This window comes from Hyla sarda, chromosome 7 (assembly GCF_029499605.1).
Source record: "Hyla sarda isolate aHylSar1 chromosome 7, aHylSar1.hap1, whole genome shotgun sequence".
NCBI classification, from domain to species: Eukaryota; Metazoa; Chordata; class Amphibia; order Anura; family Hylidae; genus Hyla; species Hyla sarda.
Window position 1 is genome coordinate 202877088 of NC_079195.1, and position 17428 is coordinate 202894515.

The following is a 17428-nucleotide window of genomic DNA, read 5'->3' on the forward strand; positions in this document are numbered from 1 at the left end:
TCAATTCAACCAAAAGGGGGAGACTAAGGTTAGGTTCAGACTACGGAATCTCCGGGCAAAAAATTTCCGCCCGGACATTCCCAGTGCGGCCAGCGCAGTCTCCAATAGACTGCAATGTGTTCCGCACGCATTTCCGCCTGAAGAAAGAGCACCGCCATTCTTCAGGCGGAAATTTTAAAGCGGATTTTCCGTTCACAAATTCCGCTTCACAAATTCCGACGTGTAAATTGTGAACGTAAACCCATTGACTACACTATACATTTTAGCAAGCTGAATTTCCGCCTGCAATTTCAAAGCGGAATTGAAGGCGGAAATTCCGTAGTCTGAACCTAGCCTTTAAAAGGCCACAGCATGGCAGCATCAGCTGCACGGACCCACCAGTGGCAAGCTTATTGTTTCCCAACCAGGAAGCCTCCAGCTGTTGCAAAACTACAACTCCCAGCATGCCCGGACAGCCAACGGCTGTCCGGGCATGCTGGGAGTTGTAGTTTTGAAACAGCTGGAGGCACCCTCGTTGGGAAACACTAGCCAAGTGACAAATACAGGCCTGGTTATTTCTAGGGGCTGGAAGCCCTAGCTAAGAACAAGGATTTAGGGCCCTAAGATTTGGCATTATTGGGGTCACAGACGTCAGACCCATTGCCGAAAGTTCTTTTTACAAACCCTTTGGTCAGCTTAAGGCTAGGTTCAGACTACGGAATCTCTCCGTCTGAATCGGTCGGCGCTAGGACCGCGCGGACACTGCAGTCTCCAATAGACTGCAATATGTTCCACGAGTATTTCCGCCTGAAGAAAGAGCAACGCCATTCTTCAGGCGGAAATTTCCAAGCGGATTTTCCGTTCACAAATTCCGAAGTGTGAATTTGTGAACGGAAACCCATTCACTACACTATACATTTTAGCAAGCGGAATTTCCGCCTGCAATTTCAAAGCGGAATTGCAGGCGGAAATTCCGTAGTCTGAACCTAGCCTAAGTGTTTGCTGAATATGCTAAAGGCTGTCCAGGCATGTTGGGAGTTGTAGTTCTGCAACAGCAGGAGGCAAAGCTGCTTTCATAAAACTTCTTTAATAACCGAAAATATAATACTAAGTATTATACATTGTGGGGCAGTTCTGTGCTGTAAATCTAAGAACCAGAACCATATTAAGGGTCTATTCACACTTACAGTATTCTGCGCAGATTTGATGCGCAGGATTTCACGTGCAGGATTTGAAGCTGGGTTCAGTCGTTTAGTTTACATTGAAATCTGCAGCAGAAAATCCTGTGCATCAAATCTGCGCAGAATACTGTACGTGTGAATATACCCTAAAGGAACTTTGGGGAAGATTGATCAAAACCTGTCTAGAGACAAAGTTGCCCATAGCAACCAATCAGATCACTTCTTTCATTTTTCACAGGCCTTTTCAAAAATGAAAGAAGCGATCTGATTGGTTGCTATGGGCAACTCAGCAACTTTGCCTCTGGACAGGTTTTGATAAATCTCCCCCAAATACATTTTGTCAGGAAATCCATTCTCCTCCATTATAATACGTGTGTTTTTGTTTTTATTAGGGCGACCCAGATCAAGACCTATTCCTGGGACAACGCGCAAGTTGTTTTGGTGGGAAATAAATGCGATATGGAGGATGAGAGGGTGATAGCGCCAGAAAAAGGGAAGCACCTTGCTGATCAACTTGGTATGTGCTATACTGCAGTGCCCCCTGCTGGCCATAGAATGTATTGCCTTTTATTATTGTTGAAGAAGCAGTGGCATTACGGTCTGCAGGCGCTTTTACGCACAACTTACAATGTATGATTTAAAATAAAAAATCATTCTCAAATATTTATAGAGATATAAAATGTGTATGTACTTGTGTCTGTGGGACTTCTTGTTCGGGCACACTCTAGGCCAGTTTTCTAGGAATTTTTTATTGACTTTATTGGAGATCGGACTTTCCGACAAAAGCTGTTATTGCCCTGCAATATGATGAATACACACTGCTCAAAAAATAAAGGGAACACTAAGATAACACATCCTAGATCTGAATGAATGAACTAATCGTATGAAATACTTTCGTCTTTACATAGTTGAATGTGCTCAAAAATTATCAATGGAAATCAAATTTATCAACCCATGGAGGTCTGGATATGGAGTCAAACTCTAAATCAAAGTGGAAAACCACACTACAGGCTGGTCCAACTTTGATGTAATGTCCTTAAAACAAGTCAAAATGAGGCTCAGAAGTGTGTGTGGCCTCCACGTGCCCATATGACCTCCCTACAACGCCTGGGCATGCTCCTGATGAGGTGGAGGATGATCTCCTGAGGGATGTCCTCCCAGACCTGGACTAAAGCATCCGCCAATTCCTGGACGGTCTGTGGTGGATGGAGCGAGACGTCCCAGATGTGCTCAATCGGATTCAGGTCTGGGGAACGGGCGGCCAGTCCATAGCATCAATGCCTTCCTCTTGCAGGAACTGCTGACACACTCCAGCCACATGAGGTCTAGCATTGTCTTGCATTAGGAGGAACCCAGGGCCAACCGCACCAGCATATGGTCTCACAAGGGGTCTGAGGATCTCATCTCGGTACCTAATGGCAGTCAGGCTACCACTGCTGTGCAGGCACCCCCCAAAGAAATTCCACCCCACACCATTACTGACCCACCACCAAACCGGTCATGTTGGAGGATGTTGCAGGCAGCAGAACGTTCTCCACAGCGTCTCCAGACTCTGTCACGTCTGTCACATGTGCTCAGTGTGAACCTGCTTTGAATTTGCCAATCTTGGTGTTCTCTGGCAAATGCCAAACGTCCTGCACGGTGTTGGGCTGTAAGCACAACCCCCACCTGTGGATGTCTGGCCCTCATACCACCCTCATGGAGTCTGTTTCTGACCGTTTGAGTGGACACATGCACATTTGTGGCTGGCTGGAGGTCATTTTGCAGGGCTCTGGCAGTGCTCCTCCTTGCACAAAGGTGGAGGTAGCGGTCCTGCTGCTGGGTTGTTGCCCTCCTACGGCCTCCTCCACTTCTCCTCCTGATGTACCGGCCTGTCTCCTGGTAGCACCTCCATGCTTTGGATACTACGCTGACAGACACAGCAAACCTTCTTGCCACAGCTCGCATTGATGTGCCATCCTGGATGAGCTGCACTACCTGAACCACTTGTGTGGGTTGTAGACTCCGTCTCATGCTACCACTAGAGTGAAAGCACTGCCAGCATTCAAAAGTGACCAAAACATCAGCCAGGAAGCATAGGAACTGAGAAGTGGTCTGTGGTCATCACCTGCAGAACCACTCCTTTATTGGGGGTGTCTTGCTAATTGCCACCTGTTGTCTGTTCCATTTGCAGAACAGTATGTGAAATTGATTGTCAATCAGTGTTGCTCCCTGAGTGGACAGTGTGATTTCACAGAAGTGTGATTGACTTGGAGTTACATTGTGTTGTTTAAGTGTTCCCTTTATTTTTTTGAGCAGTGTACTATCCTAAATATGGATAAATATTCTGTACACATCTCATGCCCATACTAAATGCTAGGCTAAGGAAGGAGGAGAATAAGGAGGAAGAGCAAAAGCCTAGATCTGCTGCGGCTATTTCTGTGCCAGTAGCCTAGAAAAACATCTGTGAAAGTGAGACGCAACTGATAATAATATACGAAGTATATGCATAAAGATATGGTATTGGTTAGATGTACAAGTGAATTTTGTGCAAAAGTGCATTTATTTCAGTAATGCAACTCGTCTGCGGAAGGAAGCATAAAGTGCTCCAAAATCTCCAGGTAGACGGATGCGTTGACCATGGACTTAAATGGGCACTCTCATTAAAACTAATTTTTGCTATTGCACTCCTTATGGGAAATAAAAAAGATTTCTAATATTCTTTGGTTTAAAAAAAAGAAGTTTTCTATGTTTTATTTGTGCTTAAAAAAGCTCAAGAGCACATTTTCCCCTAAATTATACACAGACTTAGGACCGAGGTTCAAACACAGAAAGTGCAGCCTGGAGTGCTGAGGGGGGGGGGGAGTGTCTAACCAACAGCATATGGCAGTTAAGTGTGAGAGGAGCTATGATTGGATGAGGCTGGACACACCCCCCTCAGCACTTCAGGCTGCACTTCCTGTGTTTGGACCTCGGTCCTAAGTCTGTGTATAAGATGGGGAAATGAGCTCTTGAGCTTTTTTTGAGCAGAAATAAAACATAGAAAACTTCATTTTTTTAAAACAAAGTATATTAGAAATATTTTTTATTTACCATAAGGAGTGCAATAGCAAAAATGTATTTTAATGAGAGTGACCCTTTAATGTAGCACAGTGACCAACACCAGCAGATGACAGGGCTCCCCAAATCATTTAATATATTGGGGATTTGGGGTTTTCCTGAGCTATAAGCCATAATCATAGCAAATTATGACAAATCACAGCATGAACCATCTTGCTTTGCATGTAATGAGTCTCTCTCATATATTAGTTTCACCTTTTAAGTTGCATTACTGAAAGAAATAAACTTTTGCACGATATTCTATTTTTTTGAGTTGTAGAGGCCCTGTGTTGGGGCATACAGATTAATAACTGTTATGGATGTAACTTGTAGCTTATGGGCCCCAAAAAGTCTGTAGCAGGCCCTGCGCCCACCTGGTGCTATTTAGAATACTGTGTTTTCTTGTGTGACAGAGGGCCCTACACCCCTGAAAGCAGTACTCCACTGGAAAACATTTTTTTTTTTTTTTTTGTAATCAACTGGTACCAGAAAGTTAAACAGATTTGTAAATTACTTAACCCTTAACCCTTCCAGTACTTATCAGCTGTTGTTATTAACCACAGGAAGTTCTTTTCTTTTTGAATTTCCTTTCTGCATGACCACAGTGCTCTCTGCTGACACCTCTTTCCATTTTAGGAACTGTCCAGAGCAGGATAGGTTTGCTATGGGGATTTGCTCCTACTCTGGACAGTTCCTAAAATGGACAGAGGTGTCAGCAGAGAGCACTGTGTCATGTAGAAAGGAAATTCAAAAAGAAAAGAACTTCCTGTGGATCATACAGCAGCTGGTAAGTACTGGAAGGAATAATATTTTTTAATAGAAGTAATTTACAAATTTTTATAAGTTTCTGGCACCAGTTGATTGAAGAAAAAATGTTTTCTGGTGGAGTACCCCTTGAATTACTAGGAGGAACCAAGATCCTCAAATGCCACTGGTAGACTTGTCCCTGGCTAGGATCTGACCATCTTATGTGTTAGGGAAGGAAATGGTCAGGAATGTTGAATTTTAATTGCCCTCATCTTTTATTTTTAGGAAGATAAGCCTCTGTCAGATAAGTCTGGTATTGGTTTTCTACCCTATCAGCATTGAGAACCTATGTTTGGTTTGATGAGCCATAAGGATTGAGAGCAAAAGATGTCCATTAAACACTCAGCTATCTTATGTCTATGCCCACTTTTAGGGTCTATTCACACAGTGGAATTTCGGCTTGCAGAATTGCGCCTCAAATTAAAGCCCCTAAACTTCTATGGGATTCCACGCTCCCATTCACACTCCTGAAATTCGGCTTGTGGAATTCCGCAAGTGGAATTTCAGAAGTGTGAATTCACACGTCAGAATTTCCGCACCAATTCCACTTCCTCTTCGTCGGGTGGTTTCGGGCTTGTGCGGATTTTGTGCAGAATTGGTGCGAAAATTCAGAAATGTGAATGGGAGTGCGGAATCCTATAGAAGTTTATGGGCTTTAATTTGAGGTGCAACTCTGCCATGTAAATAGACCCTTAGTAAGAAAGTTTTGCATTTAGATAAGCCTTAAAGGGGTACTCCACTGCTCTGCATTTGGAAGAAACTATTCAGAATGCTAGAGCCCGGAGCTCGTGACATCATAGCCCTGCCCCCTCATGACATCACGCCCCGCCCCCTCAATGCAAGTCTATGGAGGGGGCGTGACAGATGTCACGCCCCCTCCCATAGACTTGCATTGAGGGGGCGGAGCGTGACGTCATGAGGGGCGGGGCTATGACATCACAAGCTCCCGGCTCCAGCGTTCGGAACATTTTGTTCCAAACGCTGAGCAGTGGAGTACCCCTTTAAACCCCCCCATTAGCTGTTCGCTGTGTTGAGCACTATTCTTGGCTTTTAATGGCTATACTTGCCATTCATTGATTTATTTGGGCACTCTGAGGGTACATTGACCTTATGGAATTTCATTGGTGTGAGTTTGTATTCCACTGACCCATTCACACTGCAGAATTTCCACAGCAGAAAATATATATTTTGCAGAAATTCCGGACTCGCCAAAAGATCCCACCAAGTGGTCTTGGCATCGATGGATTGTGTGAACATGGCCTAATTCTTCTTACACTTCAGTTCCCATCCCAACAATTGCTCCTGGGATGTAGGGAGAATCAAACGAAAATATCCAACTTCTTATCCCTCTGGTTTATTACCCCACAATATAGACAGCAGTAGTTTAAAGCTATATATACTTTATTTAGTAGGAGTTGCAGCACTCAACATCTCTCCCCTGCACCCTGCAGATCTTTCATTGCTAATGGGAACATTATGGTCATCACTTTCAAAGGTGTGGGGTGGGGGGGGGGGGGGATGTATGACCGAACTCATGTGGTGCCTGAATGAGCCTTGCTGTGATTGGTTTCCTTTCTGAGCCATTATTACAGGAATGATAGTGTCCCTGCTTCATGTCCCCATCATCCTGACGCTCGGATCAGCAATTGAGGACAATGGAAGCTGATAGCTTTGTAAAGAAGTTACAAGTACGGAGTCAGCTGAAATCTCGGCTCTTCATTGTCATCATTCCAGCTGATTGTGTGCATTGTGCCGCCGCTCTATAGAAGGTCGCTAGTCATCAGTCTACATTGTAACGCTCTATATCCAGCGAGACCACCCCAGATTCTACACCAGGGAGCCCGGTGTCACATATTGACATCTCACAACATATTAAACATCCATAGACATGAAACTTTGCCTGCCAAAGGGCCTATGCCCAACATCCTATCTACCGTATCTTCTATGGAGAAAATGACGTTTGAAGAATAATCAAAAACCCCAATGGTGTAATCTTGGGGAGATTTTTTTTTTTGCAAAAATTGATGTATGAAGATCGCCAATGATCAAGTTGCATCTGCTCTGACTAATAGGGCACAGCTACACTGTATTAGGCTGGGTTCACACCACGATTTTGCTATACGGTTCCTGTATCAGGTTTTTGTTTAGAAAAAAACGGATTCCTCAAAACCTGACTAAACTGTATCAAGATGTGTGTACAAAGTTTTATCTGTATGTGGTTGAAAACCGTATACGGTTCGAAAAATCATGTCCGGTTGCATTTGTTTTTTAAGAAAAAAAACGTGAATAAAGTTTCACTTGTTTGATTGAAATTCCAAGGGAAAAAAATTTGGAAAGTCAAAATCCGTATGGTGAAAACTGGATGGAACCGTATGCACATACGGTTCTGTACGGTTCCCATTGACTCCAATGTTTTTAAAAAACGTATATGGGTCAATACGGTTTTTCACCCGGACCAAAAATTGTGGTAGGCCACGGTTTTCTGTCCAGAAAAAAAAAAAGAGTAAAAAACCGTGTGGTGTGAAAATCGGAGACAACCGTATACAATATGGTGCAAACGGTTTTGAATGGAAACTCTATGGCCACGGTTTGCTGTACGGTTGCATATGGTTTAAAAAAAAACAAAAAACGTATCAAAAAACTGTATAGAAAAATCGTGCTGTGAACCCACGCTTAACCATTTCTATTACGGTAGGTCCCTGTCAGGGTCATTGGATTCTTTCTTTTGCATATGCTGAAAGACTTAGGCAGCAATTGGTCTAAAACTCAGACCATGTCCACTTTTGTTAGGGATTTTACAATATTAGTAAATGTTGAGAATAGCGTGCCATGATTTGTGGGATTTAAGGCCCTGTTAATGCCAAAAATTGGCATAAACTGATGAATAAATGTAGAATTAATTTTCATTAAAGAGAACCATTTAAATTCTGTCCAATCTACCAGCATCATGTCAGGCTGGGTTCACACCACGTTTTTGCAATACAGTTCCCGTGTACATTTTCAATGTGAAAACCGTACGCATTGACTCTTCATTGAAAACCATATGCCAAAAGATGCATCCGGTTGTGTCCGTTTTGCATCCTGTACAGTTTTGTCATTTTTTTTCCCGTACCCAAATCCGTAGCCTACCACGGTTTTTGGTCCGGGTAAAATAAAACTGTATTGAAACGTATATGTTTTGTTTTTTTTTAAAACATGGGAGTCAATGGGAACCGTACAGAACCATTCGGTTTTCACCATACGGTTTTTGACTTTGCACAGTTTTTTTTATTGGAATTTCAGTCAAACAAGTGAAACTTTATTCATAATGGAGGGAAAAGTTAAAAACATATACGTTTTTTTTCTTAAAAAACTGATGCAACCGGACATAATTTTTCAAACCGTATACCGATTGAAATTTGTACACATTTTGATGCAGTTTAGTCAGGTTTTGAGGAATCACGTTTTTTTTTAAATCAAAAACCTGATACGAGAACTGTATTGCAAAATCGTGGTGTGAACCCAGCCTTAGAGCGCAGGAGGAGCTGAGCAGATTGATAGTTTTCTGAGAAAAAAAATCTGTATAATGTGTAACCTATTGGCAAAACCTGCCTAAACTTGTACCCTATTGACTAAACATGTAACCTTCTATCTGAACTTGTGCCCTATTGACTGAATGTGTAACCTATTGTCTGACATTGAATTTATAGCTTAGTGACAGAACTTGGGGGAGATTAATCAAAACTTGTCCAGAGGAAAAGTTGCTGAGTTGCCCATAGCAACCAATCAGATCTCTTCTTTCATTTTTAACAGGTCTTTTCAAAAATGAAAGAAGCGATCTGATTGGTTGCTATGGGAAACTGGACAACTTTTCCTCTGCCCAGGTTTTGATAAATCTCCCCCTTGGAGCCTATTGACTGAACCTGCCTAAACTTGTACCCTATTGATTAAACATGTAACCTATTGACTGAACCTGCCTAAACTTGTACCCTATTGATTAAACATGTAACCTATTGACTGAACCTGCCTAAACTTGTACCCTATTGATTAAACATGTAACCTATTGACTGAACCTGCCTAAACTTGTACCCTATTGATTAAACATGTAACCTATTGACTGAACCTGTACCCTTTTGACTGAATGTTTAACCTTCTGTCCAAACTTGTAACCTTTTGACTGCCCTTGTAGCCTAGTGACTGAACTAGTAACCTATTGACTAAAACCTCTTCATAATGGGCTTAAAGGGGTACTCCACCCCTAGACATCTTATCCTTTATCCAAAGGATAGGGGATGAGATGTCTGTTCACGGCCGTCACGCCCCCTCCCATAGACGTGCATTGAGGGGACTTGGCCGTGATGGCACGAGTGGGGTATGGCCGTGATGTCACGAGCCTCCGCGCCGAATCGCAAGACATCCGAAGCAAAGTTCGCTCCGTGGACCGGATGTCTGGGGTGACGCAGCCGAGATCATGGGGATAAGATGTCTAGGGGCAGAGTACCCCTTTAAAGTATACCTAAACTTTCAACACACTTCTGTTACCCAACCGGGGTGCCTCCAGCTGTTGCAAAACTACAACTCCCAGCATGCCCGGACAGCCGGCTATCCGGGCATGATGGGAGTTGTAGTTTTGCAACAGCTGGAGTCACCTCGGTTGGAAAACACTGCACTATGTCATACTGGTATTCAGCTTTGTGCATTACAACTTTGATTTATTTTCTAGCCAACTCCTTTGGCATCAGCATCATGTTATTCCTCCAAATGCATGAATATTCACAAATTGGTCAAACCCTGGAACACCCACATACATGATGCCTGGGCGCTGTTTTTCGTACATGTGTAGCGCCCTTTGGTGGTGCTCATCCTAGGGGCTTTCCAGATGAAGAGGCGAGAGGCCATTACCTATCTAAGAGCATCGGCTTCCTGCAAAGGATGGTTAGAAGATTATAATCTTTATCAGTATCTAAAAACGTATCCCCTAACCCAGGGGTCAAGTCCTGGAAAAAAAAGTGAGGGAACTCACCCAAGATCTCCACTCAAGGGCTGGTCCTGCAGGACTCCTTCTAATGGGAACAGTGTTCCTGCTGTGAAAAAGTGTAGGAACTCTGTTCCCATGCATTCCTGCAGGACTTGAGCCCTGGCCTAACCATAGGATAGGGGATTAGTGTCAGATCTCTCATAGAGATGTGTGGAGGGGGGCGCTTCAGCTGCGGCGGTGGACACTATCCTGCAGATAGGGGATACGTTTTTAGATTCTGGATATCTCCTTTTAAAGGGGTACTCCGCCCCTAGACATCTTATCCCCTTTTGCTGTCCAGGCACGCTGGGAGTTGTAGTTTTGCAACACCTGGAGGCACCCTGGTTGGGAAACACTGGTTTAGAGTGTCAGGTGCAGCGCCAGAGTCTCATGATGTCACGGCCACGCCCCCTCAATGCAAGTCTATGGAAGGGGGCGTGACATCATGAGGGGGGCATGACCGTGATAACACGAGCCTCTGCCCAACATCGCCAATCATCCAGCAAGAAGCGAAGTTTGCTTCATGCACCGGATGACTGGGGTGCCGCAGCCGAGATCTCGGGGGTCCTCAGCACCGAGACCCCCGTGATCAGACATCTTATCCCCTATCCTTTGGATAGGGGATAAGATGTCTAGTGGCGAGTACCCCTGTAAGACTTTTATCCCCTGAATTTAAATAATGAATGCTTGCAAACTGTGCGGCATAAATACAGAACTAGGGTACGTTCACATGGGCGGATTCGCTGGTGAAGGCCCCGCTCTATGCTGTCTTTACATGTGCCTGCTCGTAGCGGCAATACACCGCTAGGAGCAGACACACTGCGATGTGCGAGTCGCAGTATACTATATGTGCGAGTACGCCGCACACATCGCTGCAGTGTGTCTGCTCGTCGCGGCGTATTGCCGTTATAAGCAGGCACATGTAAAGATAGCATAGAGCGGGGCCTTCACCAGGAGATCCGCAGCGTAAAATCCGCTGTAAATCTGCTTGTGTGAACGTACCCTTATATCAGAAACCTGTTTCCTATGCTTTATCAGAGTTTCTCAAGAAAATAAATGCATGACTCCATATCAGCCTGGGTTTATGAGGGATCGGTCCTGACAAATGTTACCGCAGTAAAATGTTTCCGCACTAACAATGTAACTTTAATGCAAATTTGTTGTGTTTTTTTTAAATTATTATTCTGAAGTCAATGGGGGAAGTCTGCTATAAATTAACAGTATTTGTCAATTGCCATGCAGATTATGTGTGGATTATCTTTTTCGCAGCATGTAGGGCAGATGTCGGACCTGTCAGCAGGATAACAGGAGTTTGAATAAGCTTATGGCTAGATAGTACTTTTCATCAGGATTCCAGGCTTACCTCTTTTATTTCCATATTCCTTTCCAGAGCCAAGATATAAGCCTTTTTGTTATTATGTAAATTAGTCTCAAGTGCCTAGGGGGCGTTCCCCAGCACAGCAAGAGCCCAGTGTTAGCCAGCCCATCTCAAAGGTCTCTGTGGCTGCTTACATATGCCTACCTCGCCTTTGACAGCGGGCATGGAGGTGGTACATAAGAGGACATGGGTTGGCTAACAATGGGCTCTTGCCAGGATTGGGAACGACCGCCCCCTGGGCACTTGAGACTCATTTACATATCATTGAAAAGGTTTAGTGCTGAAAAGCACTATAGAAATAGAAGAGATATGCCTGGGATCATGATGACTCCAGCAAGCAATGAAATGATTTACACCTGTTTTAATGCTGAGAGGTCCACTTTAATATGCTGCAGATTTTCTGCACGCAATTCTACAATCAATGTGAATGCCTTGTGTGAATGAGCCCATAATGAGCAGAACATGACATGTATTGACCTTGAGTAGAAGAGGGCAGCAGAGACATATGGGATTATACCACTGCCTGAAAGCTGTGGGAAGTGACCTATTTTGAATGCTGTTTCGATAGTACAGCAGAACATAAGTTCAGGACAATACTTCCATAAACTGCACATTATGACCCTCATTTGCGTCTTTCTTAGCGACATTTGGAGCCAAATTTAGAACTAGAAGCGTGTTATAAAATGTGTGTTATGTACAAAATGTTGCACGTCACTTCATAAATTGCCATTGTCTATGCCAGTGGTCTCCAACCTGCGGACCTCCAGATGTTGCAAAACTACAACTCCCAGCATGCCCGGACAGCCAACGGCTGTCCGGGCATGCTGGGAGTTGTAGTTTTGCAACATCTGGAGGTCCGCAGGTTGGAGACCACTGGTCTATGCAGTTTGCTGGCACCAGATGTAGCTCCTTTAATCTGCTCGAGACTGGAGTTATTATGCGACAAAGATGAGCTTCTTAAAAAACAGTCATACTTTATAAATCCGCCAAAAGCTTGTGCAGTTAAAGGGGTACTCCGGTGAAAAACTTTTTTTTTTTTTTTTTTTATCAACTGGTGCCAGAAAGTTAAACAGATTTGTAAATTACTTCTATTAAAAAATCTTAATCCTTCCTGTACTTATTAGCTGCTGAATACTACAGCGGAAATTCTTTTCTTCTTGAAACACAGAGCTGTCTGCTGACATCACGAGCACAGTGCTCTCTGCTGACATCTCTGTCCATTTTATGAACTGTCCAGAACAGCGTATGTTTGCTACGGAGATTTCCTTTTACCCTGGACAGTTCCTAAAAATGGACAGAGATGTCAGCAGAGAGCTCTGTGCTCGTGATTAGAGATGAGCGAACTTACAGTAAATTCGATTCGTCACGAACTTCTCGGCTCGGCAGTTGATGCCTTTCCCTGCATAAATTAGTTCAGCTTTCAGGTGCTCCGGTGGGCTGGAAAAGGTGGATACAGTCCTAGGAAAGAGTCTCCTAGGACTGTATCCACCTTTTCCAGCCCACGGGAGCACCTGAAAGCTGAACTAATTTACGCAAGATAATCATCAACTGCCGAGCTGAGAAGTTCGTGACGAATCGAATTTACTGTAAGTTCGCTCATCTCTACTCGTGATGTCAGCAGACAGCTCTGTGTTTCAAACGGAAAAGAATTTCCACTGTAGTATTCAGCAGCTAATAAGTACAGGAAGGATTAAGATTTTTTTTTTAATAGAAGTAATTTACAAATCTGTTTAACTTTCTGGCACCAGTTGATTAAAAAAAAACAAAATAAAAGGTTTTCACCGGAGTTACCCCCTTTAACGTTCCTGTTAGAGATATATGAGATGAAGTGTTAAGGGCACAGTGGAAAAACTGCTTTGGTAATAACTTTGGCGCTCACACAAAAATGGTGCACAATTAGTCGAAAAATAGGCTCAGACACAATGATAAATTACCCTCTTTGTGTTTTGTTATCTCTTCGTAGGATTTGAGTTTTTTGAGGCGAGCGCCAAAGAGAACATACAGGTGAAGCAGGTCTTCGAGCGCCTTGTAGATATCATCTGTGACAAAATGTCGGAGAGTCTGGACAACGAGCATTCGGCAGCCAGCGGTGGGAAGAACATGCGCTTTACAGACTCTGCGGCCCCCATACAGCAAAAATGTTCATGTTAATCCATCTCTCCTGGAGCACAGCTGGAACTCTGCAACGTGTTGCTGTTTCCGCTGACTATTTGGTAAAACATTGCCAACCAATGCCGGGGGATCAGATCTGAACCAACAAACCATTCTTACCCCCTTCATGACGATGGCGCCGGATACAAGGTGGAATCTGATTCTCCAAACCAGAAAATCCGCCAGAATACGGCCACTGCCCCATAAGTAGAAACAATGGGAGATTCTCTTAATAAGTAATTGTATGGAAAAGTGACCACTGTCCTGTGTGTGGTGTAATTGTGTGACTCAGGCTTAGTTTCGGAACCATGTACGGTACTTGTGTTTTTATGACCAGATGTCTACAATGGTGTGCTTTTTTTTTTTTTTTTTTAAATGTCCTAGAAATGTAAATATATAAATATATTTCTGTCTTAAATCCACAATAAAGTTATTTGTTAGAAAGTAAAGTTGGTCTCATTTAATGATATGAAATCATTAGTAAACTCAAAACACAATTGATCCCCTAGGTGGGTCAGGAACCGCAATTAAATCAAATGACCAAAACCCAGGACCTAAGCCCAGGGCACAAGATTCCTTTGATGATACCTTTTTTTTTAATTCTTATTTTAAAACATAACTTTTATTGTCTAATATTAAGATAACTCTATCAAGTGGTTTAAAGGGGTTGTGCGCTGCCCTGCCTTTCAGAGCTCCGCCCGCTGCGTCTGGAAGTTCATTACTCCGAACGCTGTGTGCGGGCTTCCGTGTTCACGGCCGCCCCCTCGTGACGCGGTCGCGCCCCTTCCCATAGACTTTCATTGAGGGGGCGGGCGTGATGTCACGAAGGGCCGGGCGTGACGTCATGAGGGGGTGGCCGCGAACACGGAAGCCCGCACACAGCGTTCGGAGCAATGAACTTCCGGACGTTGTGAGCGGAGCTCCGAAAGGCAGGGCAGCGCACATCCCCTTTAATAACACGTATCCAGCTCCAGAAATATAGGTCAGTGGAGGGAGAAACCCTCTGTCTGAAAGAAATAGAAGGGTCTGCAGTCCCCCTGCAGACACGGCTGTGGAGTCGGTAGATAAATGTTCCGACTCCGCAGTTTATTGTACTTCCGACTCCCCGACTCCTCTGTATTAATATGCGAATGTATTTATAAACAAAAGGCAATGAAGGAATGGAATGAATCGGCAACTCACCAGTCTTCTCTTCTGAAAAAATTCCTTTATTCAGGCATACTCACAGCATGAAATGCAAATAGGGAGAGGGATCGGTGCAGGGGGGGTAAAATGTAGTCACATCAGAGACTCTCGACCCTGCCACGGACACTCTTCTTTCGAAAGGCTTAAATTATGGACTGATAGAAAAATTCAACCCCGTTACATTCGAAATCGATCTAGCAAAATCACTAAGAGACATTAATCTCTAAGTTTTTTTCTAATAAAAAACCCCTTGAGCATGAACAATGTACAGCAGATTTACCTGTGGATGCCACAGGTCTAGGTTTTTTCCCTAAAGAGTGTACACAGTTAGAGATAGAAATGTTAGCAAGTGAATTCAGTGATCCTATGGCCATAGAAGATTTTAAGCACCCACGCTTTAATAAAGGGAGGCGATCCAGGTTTAACCCCCCGATATTTCCGGGGAGTAGCCTGGACCTCTTCCAAAATGCAGTTATGCAAGATGTAAAATCAATTATTTATAAAGAGAATCCTATTAATCTATCTAAAGCAGAAACTATGGCCTTAACCACACTGAAGAATAGAGAGGATTTACAGGTGATTCGGGCAGATAAAGGAGGGGCGGTAGTCGTCATGTATAAATCCATGTATTTAGCTGAAGCCGAAAGGCAATTGCAAGACACCGCCACTTATACTCCACTAAAATCCGATCCCACGAAAAAAATCCTGTCCAAACTAACATCTTTCCTTCATACAGCAGTAGAAAAAGGCATTCTGTCCAAAAACAATGCCGAACGTCTCATACCCGATACACCTAGACCAGCTACCTGGTACCACTTACCTAAAGTACATAAGGGGCAGATCCCACCCCCGGGACGACCTATCGTGTCGGGAGTGGGATCTGTCACGGAACATCTATCTCATTACCTAGAATGGCTTCTTAATCCCATGCTCAGAGCAATACCAGCTTACATTAAAGATACACTACATTTATTACAGATGATGGAGGATTTAAACTGGGAAAAAGATTGGAAGTTGTGCTCAATCGATGTGGTAAGCCTGTACACCCGTATCCCGCATGATACGGGTGTACAGGCAGTTAAAGAGGGGTTAAAAAGGTCTAAAAAATCAGAAGAATTTATAGGATTTGTCACTGAAGCATTATTTTTTATTCTAACGAACAGTACTTTCACATTCGGAGATCGCTGGTATAGGCAGGACACCGGGACCCCGATGGGTACCCCGGTGTCCTGTACATACGCCAATCTCTTTCTAGCAGAGTTTGAGAGGCAATATATATATTCGTCGACTAATCCTTTTATGGGACATTTGAAATTCTATGCCCGTTATGTCGACGATATATTAATAGCCTGGGAAGGAACCGAATTATTATTCGATAATTTTGTGAAATATTTGAATGATACTAATACTATGAATTTAGCTTTTACGTCCCATTACGGCGGTCTTAAAATAGAATTTCTTGACGTTGAATTAACTGTAAACCAAAATAAAATATTAAGTGCAGGTTATAGAAAAAAGATGGCGAAGAATACCCTTCTCCACTATCAGAGTTCACATCCTGCAACAGTAAAAAAGGGAGTCCCTTATGGACAATTTATCCGCCTTAAAAGGAACAACGCATCAGAAAGTACATATAATGAACAAGCAGATGATCTACAACAACGATTAAGAGAAAGGCATTATCCACTTAAATTAATACAAGTAGAAAAAAAGCCACAAAAATAGAAAGAGTTAGCTTATTAAAAAATAAGAAAAACAAGGAATTCATTTCACCTGATCAAAAACGTTTTACATTCACGTTTCAGAACACTCCACTAAATAAAACCATTGAACAAGCTATTAGGCGAAATTGGTATATACTTGAAAGTGATGTTGAATTAAAAAATATAGCGTTAAAAAAAAAAAACCTTATCTCGTACAGAAAAAATAAGACGATAGGAAATATCCTAAAGAAACAGGAGAAAATTAAGAATACAGAAGGTACATGGCTTGAAAAATTTACTCCGAAAGGAAATTTTGCATGCAAGACATGTAGCTTCTGCAAATTCAATGCTGAATATAAAACAATGAGGATAGGAGCAATAACGCATACAGTATCAGAACTCATCACATGCAGAACAAAATATGTGGTCTATGTCATTTTTTGTCCCTGTGGGTTCTATTATATCGGAAAAACTATAAGACAATTATGCGCAAGAATTAGGGAACACCTGTATTCTTTCCGCACATTAAAAGGAGCACCCAGACTTGTTACCCATATGATAGAGACCCACAGCGGAAAAACTGACAATTTAAAATTTGCCGGGATCGAACGAGTTAAACCTAAACCTGGGATCAACATCGACCAGAATTTATTACAAAGAGAAACTTACTGGATTATACATACTGCGGCAGCAGGTCCACTTGGTCTTAACGAGAAAGTTGATTATGCACCTTGTTTTTAAATGTATTATTATACACACATTTTTTTACAAGTATGTAATTTATTGCTAACTTCTACTGACGCACTTTCAAAATGGGACTTATAGCCAATGGCGATGCCCTAAGAAGCATCACCAGGTACGTCAGATCAGATGGGCGGTCCAGAATGGTTTTTCTGATTGGCCACTCACCTGTATAAGAAGCAGCATAGAGTTCCAGGTAGTCATGGCCGGATGAAGCTCGTATAACGAG

The 17428-nt window shown here is 43.0% G+C and overlaps 1 protein-coding gene across 2 annotated transcripts in view; it reads left to right on the top strand.

Annotated features, from left to right (window-relative positions):
- Positions 1 to 14009, top strand: part of RAB3B (RAB3B, member RAS oncogene family) — an 82447-nt gene extending 68438 nt beyond the window's left edge. For both annotated transcript variants that reach the window (XM_056532251.1, XM_056532249.1), the window contains exons 4-5: positions 1553 to 1677; positions 13383 to 14009. In XM_056532251.1, coding sequence (XP_056388226.1) covers positions 1553 to 1677; positions 13383 to 13570 — 313 coding nt within the window. In that variant the 3' untranslated portion in view covers positions 13571 to 14009. The remainder of the gene's footprint in view (positions 1 to 1552; positions 1678 to 13382) is intronic.
- The last annotated feature ends 3419 nt before the right edge of the window (positions 14010 to 17428 follow it).